Raw genomic sequence first — 7,984 nt, forward strand, 5'->3', positions numbered from 1 at the left:
GAGAAATGAAGGTTACCGATTATAGTGAGGGGATAGGAGTCCATTCTGTCAGTCGGATAGAATGTTCCAGCACCAACTCATGCTGCATCCTTCAAGGTGCAGATCCATGGCCACTCATGATTGATAGATGTCATAAATATTAATAATAAAACATACGTACATGCACAAATATATATATATATATATATATATATATATATATATATATATATATATATGTATGTATGTATGTATATGTGTATGTATTCATATGTATATATATATAATATGGTTCTTAGCATCATGTCTGTAGCCTAAATGTTATTTCTAAATATGTTAAAACGTATACAAAAAGAACACCACTGAGTAATGGTAAAGATTCAGAGTCCATACTGCTTTTCGTTCTCGCAATTAAAAAAAAAAAACGTAACCGCTTTTAGATAAAGGATGAATGCTTTCTTAGTCTGTCTTTAGACATTGCACTTAACTGATCGCAACAGGTTCACTATCGCCTTCCCAAGGCGTTTTTTGATCACATCAAACTCGATAAATCATTGCGTCTTCCAGACACGAAAATTTGCCGGCCCTCGATGCCAGGGTCCCATCGCTAATACCAACTGGTGCACGGTGGCCGAATGGTCAGGCGGGAAGCCAAGAATGGTAGGGGGAGGAAGGGATTTGCAGTTATTAGATGATACTGGATGACGATCTGGACAAATCGGCGATAGAAAGGGGGGACCCGTAACATGACGGTGAATTAGAGATGCACTGAGAGGACAATGCTCCACGATGTTGGTTGGTTCCTGAAACGTCTTACGCACGGCGCTCGCACTCACTTAGGTGGAACTTTAAACACCGTTTTCTCGAAACTGTTTGCGTTGATACGACGCTTTCGGAGGGCGGCGCCAGAATTTTTATATAGTTGCATATCGTCCTAAGTTGCACGCTGGCAGTCGATCCGATTCACCATGCCTTTATGTATTTTAAGGAATGTGTACTTCAGGATTCCCATTTTCTATGCAGGACGACGGGAGGCTCGCAGTGCTGTTCAACAAGTACGCGCTGGAGCAGGAAGGCCTGACGCCCGAAAACGACCAGAGATCTCCGGACCGAGAAGACGCCGCCGAAACGAGGCCGTAAGTCTGCCTTGAGAGATTCCCAACGGGAGATGGATGTAAGGAAGCGCTGATAGTTAAGTAAAGACCACTTACTACTTACACCTCCATGCAGGGACCGAGACGGCAAGGCGAGGCGCAGCCGACGCGACGACGCAGAGCTCCCGGTGACGCACCAGCCGCGCAGCCAGCGAGCGCCGCCGCCGCCCGCCACCGAGGCCCAGGGTAGGTCATCGTCAGACTGCTCGCTCTCGCTCAGGGCAGCCCCTTCCTTGCCCAGATGTCGGTGGCATCGCGGGGCATAGGGCATGCACATATACTGCGTTCATATACTGAATGCAGAATATTTTTCTTAGCGAGGATATTTGGAGAAAAAATATTACATGGTTACCAGTGATCTCAGAGGTAACCCATAGTATTATAATCGTTTATTCTGTATCTATCATATTATCATAGTTAAAATTTTCGCATATGGCAAAATCTATGGAAATGAGATGATTAATAGAAGAAAATGCAATGAAAAGCCATTTTGCCTCTTCTGGATTTAAGACATTTTTAAGTATCAAGATTTTGAATACAATCATTTCCATATTTCTGGCCTTGTAGTTTCAACGCAGTAATGTGTTGTGAAATGAAGACCTATATATTTATTGCATCTGTAGATTAGCAAAAGTCGTTCTCCCTGCTACCACTTTGGCGAAGGAGATCGAGGGTCTTATGAGTAAGTGTATAAAGTTTCCCAGCTCGGTAGAGGAGTGACTGTCAGCTGGCAACGCCCTTGTTCCACCAAAGCAACTAGGCGTCTTTTCTGTCATTTTCTCACAGTATAGAATATTCATAAACTCTGTGGTTATATATATAAATATAAATATATATATATATATATATATATATATATATATATATATATATATATATATATATATATATATATATATATATGTCCTGGATAATCGCTGGTATTCTCGCGACTTCTAAATGTTTACATGGCATTGGCGGTGAGTAAAAGATTATAACCCAGCAACCTCTCAGATGCTGCCAAGAGGTGTAGAGAGCTGATGGATGGCGAACACTAACAGATTAGTGATGAATAGGAAACGGATAATTCATATATATCTTTCCTTCTCTCTCTCTCTCTCTCTCTCTCTCTCTCTCTCTCTCTCTCTCTCTCTCTCTCTCTCTCTCTCTCTCTCTCTCTCTCTCTCTCTCTCTTTCTCTCTCTCTCTTTCTCTCTCTCTCTCTCTCTCTCTCTCTCTCTCTCTCTCTCTCTCTCTCTCTCTCTCTCTCTCTCTCTCTCTCTCTCTCTCTCTCTTTCTCTCTCTTACCCCCCCCATCCCCCCATCTCTCTCTCTCTCTCTCTTGTCTCTCTCTTACCCCCCCCCCCCTTTCGCTCTCTCTCTCTCTCTCTCTCTCTCTCTCTCTCTCTCTCTCTCTCTCTCTCTCTCTCTCTCTCTCTCTCTCTCTCTCTCTCTCTCTCTCTCTCTCTCTCTCCTCTGCTCTCGCTCTCTCTCGCTCTCTCTCTCTCTCTCTGCTCTCTCTCTCTCTCTCTCTCTCTCTCTCTCTCTCTCTCTCTCTCTCTTCTCTCTCTCTCTCTCTCTCTCTCTCTCTCTCTCTCTTTCTTTCTCTCTCTCTCTTTCTTTCTCTCTCTCTCTTAGTCTTTCTCTCTCTCTTTCTTTCTCTCTCTCTCTTTCTTTCTCTCTCTCTCTCTCTTTCTCTCTCTCTCTTTCTTTCTCTCTCTCCTCTTTCTTTCTCTTACTCTCTCTCTCTATTTCTCTCTCTCTCTCTCTCTCTCTCTCTCTCTCTCTTTCTCTCTCTCTCTCTCTCTCTCTCTTTCTCTCTTTCTCTCTTTCTCTCTTTCTCTCTATCTATCTATCTATCTATCTATCTATCTATCTATCTATCTTTACCTGTCTAAAGGGAAATAGATACATAGATATTTAGATACATAAAGGTAAATGAATAGAGAAGGGGCGAAAACCAAGCGAGAAAAGATAGATAGATAAATAGACAGACACAGATAGACGGAAAGATAGATAGATAGAGTGGGAGAGCACAGACCGAGTGAGAAGGAAATCAAGAAAGAAAGATAGATAGAGGAAGACAGAAAGTGAGAGGAGAAAGAGTGGAGAGGGGGTAGCCTAAACGAGAGGAAAGAAAGATAGATAAATAGATAGATAGATAGACAGCCAAACATACAGACAGACATATAGTGAGACATAGAAAGAGAGAGAAGGGGAAGACAGACAGACACACAAATACCCACACTTTAGTAAATACATAACTACAGTAGATAGATTGCGCCTAGTGTGATAACGTGAAACCTTGCTTTTTCTTGTTACTTTCTCTTGCTGTGTGTTATTTTTGTTCCTGTGACCCGACTGTTGTTGTCTGTCCGTTGACCTCTGACTCTATCTATCTTAAGGGCGTGGTTCTCCTCTGAAGGAACATCTCGGGCCCCTTACGCGTATATGGTTTTCATTGATAAGCGAGCACCCGTCTTCAGGAACTTCGAAGAGTCTTCTTTACACCCAAGGGCTTTCACGGGGTCTGGCGCAAGACCTTGTTAGTCGAGGTTTCGTCTATGACTTCATCCTGGAGATCTGCAATTATATTTTTTCTTCGTTTCATTCATGATTATATTCTAATGTCTGCATCTAGCATCGTTTTGAAATGACATTTCATCGCAGTGGAATGGATTTTTTTCACTCTGTTACGCACAGCGCAGACCTACGTGCAAGCCGGTTCCCCTTTCTCCTCTTCTTCCAAAGGCACCGTCGTTCTCGAAGCGCCCCTCTCTTTATCCCGATTAATTTTTTGCTTCTTCTCCGGGATAGCTTCTATACAGCTACAAAGGATGCAATTACGTCGAAGGTATATCAACAATATTGGTAACGGTCTTATAAATCCCTTTATCTTTGTGTCTCTTGCAAGATGGCCCCTCGTTTTCGCTGAAATTTCTTTGCCTGTTGTTGGGAGAAGGAGGTGGCTGACATGACCAACGTCCTCCGTTGCCACTCTAATGTCAGCCAGCACTCTGCTATACACTGCGTGGGAATGACGAACAATTCCTCCCTTCTGCTTTCAACATCTGTGACTTCAGACCAGGTTTTTCTTGAAACTCTCTATTCCTCTTTCAAGTGGACGAACAATAATTTACCAGAGGTGTATATTCCTTTTTTTTCCATTTTCTATCTTATACTTATTGTTTTTTTTTAATTGACAGAAAAGTACTTCTCGCTTCAAGGCATTCCCCACCATAATAAAGATCTGAACAGCCATGAAGAATACAAGGGCGTTGTTTCAAAAGGAAAGCAGCAATGAAAATATATCTTTAGTTGCTGGTTTACCTCTCACGGAAAATACGTTTAAACTTATTTCATTTTACTTCTGATCTGAAATGTATAAACAAGAAATGGGTATCAAACTGTATTGCATATACTTCTTATATAAAGAAATTAAAATCATGTCGGCTAAAATGTGCGTCAGAGTAGAGAATGTCTGTACCATATATTTAAAAAAAGATAGATATATTCACTTTTCTTCTTCCCAAACAAATTATACAGATTTTGCACAGTTCATGTGTTCCTTGTAAGATTTCGGCAGCAATGATAATTCAAACTGTGGAGTAATTATAAAAAGAAAACTGATGTCATATAATGGTTGAAATGGCCCTTCCTAGTCCTTAAGACCGTATGTACGCAAAATATCCACGCGGCTGTTTAAAAGGTAAAATTTATTTATTTATTTTTGGGTGCCAGCTTTTGCAAACAGTTTCTCCGCAAAATCCTTGCCGTTTGTTTTTCTAAACGCGAAAACTTCCCCATGCATTCTGACACACGCAGATATATATGGGAATAAAGGGACGCATTCTGTTTAGCAAAATTACTTCTAGCGAATTTCTCCTTATACGAATCTCTCCCGATGCCTAATTCCGCCAGGAGTGACGGGAAATTAATAGGATCTCCCCTTTTCAAGTCTTCACATGTAGACCCATATGCAAATTTCTAATGGGTTTCTTGGTGCCACATAATGTATTCCTCGCCTTCTCCAGAATAAAGGAAATCATCCAAAGACACGAAGAAAAATCCATGTGCCACAAGTTTGGAAAATACTAAATAGATCAAATTCGTATTGTGATTTGGAATTTTAGGCAAAATCCGTCTTACAGCAAATTCATAATCTCACACTACCTTCCCCGCTCTATGGATGTCCTATAAGAAAGAGAGAGAGAGAGATCAGAATTCAGTGGATTCTGACAAGATGCAGAATGATTCAGAATGACACTGATTTTGCTTCCTGTGTGCTTTTTGACATTTTTTTTTTATGGTAGACGTCCAGTTGCTACAAGCTTAAAAGTTTTCATAACTCTTTTTCATGAGAAAGGCTAATTATTGTTAATATTTGATGTTGTGAAAAGTCTGGCGGATGTTCTTCTATTTTCTTAGGATCTTCATAGGATTTTTTGTGCGCATTGTGACGTCTCACCACTGCAACATGCACAGTGGCTTTGATGTGACTGCTGCTGGCGTAACGGTTTGCACAGCCGACGAGACAGCACCTTTGCTCGTAACATCTGGTGGCTGTTGTGACAAGCGTCCCTGGCGCCGACCGCCCCGCCGCGGCGCCAGGGACCAGAGCAGGTAAAGAACGCGCGTCGTCAGGAGTGTTTATCATTTTCATGTCGCCCTACATCCCCGCAGGCTACTTGGACTCACCCCCGCTGCCCAGGTCGCCCCGCCACTCTGACAGGTACTCTCGCCACATGCCTCCTCAGCATGACCCTAGGAGTCGTCTCTCCCGTTTAGATGAAGAGTACTACTACGACGACGACTACGACGACGACTACGACGACGAGGAGGAAGACGAAATGGGCGGCGACAAACCGGTGCCCATCTGGCTCGGAGTGATGCTGGTGTTCGCCTACATCTTAGCCGGGGCCTTCCTCTTCGCCGGCTGGGAAGGATGGGGCTTCCTCGACTCCGTCTATTTCTGCTTCATCACCCTCACGACGATAGGTCAGTGGTACGGGGGAGAGAGAGAGAGGGGGGGGGGGCGGGAGAGAGAGAGAGAGAGAGAGAGAGAGAGAGAGAGAGAGAGACAGAGACGGGGGGGAGGGAGAGAGAGAGAGAGAGAAATGAGAGAAAGGATTAGTAGATTGGTAAGTAAATGCACTAGTCATATTAAAAAGGGGAAGTGAGAGACAAGGGGATAAGAGAAAAAAATTGTGGCATAGAAGGAGATAGATAGATAGGTCGAGATAGATATGAATACGAATATAGGGAATAAGAGGTAGGGAAAGAGAGATATAGATAGATAAAGAAAGAAACTTAGACCGAGAGAAAAGAAAGGGAGGAGAGAAAAAGATAGATAAGAGAGAGAGAGAGAAGAAAGTGAGAGTGGGAGAGGGGGCAGGGGGAGGGTAGGAGGGTGTATGTGAGAGACAGAGAGGGGGGAGGGTGTGTGTATGTGAGAGAGAGAGAGAGATGGGGGTAAGGGAGGAAGGGACGGCGAGCAAACGGATTTAATGATTAAGCTGCAAAATACGAACGTTTTGGCAATAATTCTTTTCTATATATAGGTCTGTGACTAACGCATTTCTTGAGTTTTAGTTGTATGAGGCATAGCTGTACCCAAAGCTGTCAGACAGGAATTAATTCCTTTTTATATTGCTACATCTTTCTTGTTATCTTCCTCCTCTTATGTTTCTCCTTTTCTTGCATTTTTACTTGACCTTCGCATTCTCGTCCCTGGCTTACTTTTTCCTGATATTTTACCCATGCTTTCTCTCTTTTGCATAACCCCCTGTCTCTCCTTTTCCCTCTCCTAACCTTCTGTTTCTCTCTTACGTTTCCCTATTTTTCTTACTTCCTTCTCTCTCATTTATCTGTTACTCATTATTACATTTCCCCTCTTTCTTTCCTTTCTCTTTCATTCATCTGTTTCTTATTATTACATTTCCTCTATGTATTTCTTTTCCCTCTCTCATTTATCTGTTTCTCTTCCCTCGCCCATCTGCTTTTCACTCTTACATAATTCCTCCATCTCAGTTTTCGCCCTCTCTTGCCCTTGTGTTTCTAATCCTAATGCATTTGAATACCATCGAAATAGCCCTACAGAACGATCCAAACCCGTGGGATAGGGGATCATGGCCCCTCTTGGTTCACCGTTCCCCTTAATCCTTTTGGTGTTTCTTTCCCTATTTATTTCGCTGTTCGTCCCTCGTCCTTCCCTTCCTCCCCCGCCATCTCGATCCCATATCACCCTTCTGGGCTTCACCTACAGGCTTTGGGGACTTCGTGCCGGCGCAGGACCTGAAGGTGGACGTGGAACTGAGCATCGCGCTGTGCTCCATCTACCTTCTATTCGGCATCGCGCTTTTGGCCATGAGCTTCAACCTCGTACAGGAAGAGGTCATCAGCAAGGTCAAGAATATGGCCAGAAGACTCGGTATCCTCAAAGACGAAGGAGAAGAAGATGACGATGACTAACGGGATCGAGAGAGAATACACCCATGTCCTTCTTCACAGACTCACTCACGGACGCCCACAGAGACCCGCTCGACGACTGTGGCATCAGCACGACGAAGACCAACAGCGTAATCTAAAGAGACTAATTTATTTCCTCTTCATATGGTGGCAAAGGATGCAAAGGATCCGTTCGTATGCGGGATATATACTGTAAAAATAAAGCAAGTTGATGAATAAGGTTGTTGCTTATAAGAAAATAGTGCAGATAAAGAAGGATATGATGGTATAGTTTACCAGACAACAATATATAATGCATAAATTGTTGTTATGATTTCCAATTACGTCACAACCACCATCGTGCCATGTATAAACATGCTGTATATTATATTTGTTAAAAATGTTCATACATGTAATCACTGAATG

General features: G+C 42.8%; 1 protein-coding gene across 1 annotated transcript in view; it reads left to right on the forward strand.

Moving 5' to 3' along the window:
• galene overlaps positions 1–7,984 on the forward strand; it is a gene marked incomplete at both ends in the record, with an annotated part of 17,357 nt that extends 9,373 nt beyond the window's left edge. The window contains 4 exon segments of the mRNA XM_070131295.1: positions 1,003–1,115; positions 1,210–1,319; positions 5,795–6,109; positions 7,377–7,984. Coding sequence (XP_069987396.1) covers positions 1,003–1,115; positions 1,210–1,319; positions 5,795–6,109; positions 7,377–7,582 — 744 coding nt within the window.

Source organism: Penaeus vannamei, chromosome 2 (assembly GCF_042767895.1).
Source record: "Penaeus vannamei isolate JL-2024 chromosome 2, ASM4276789v1, whole genome shotgun sequence".
Classification (NCBI taxonomy): Eukaryota; Metazoa; Arthropoda; class Malacostraca; order Decapoda; family Penaeidae; genus Penaeus; species Penaeus vannamei.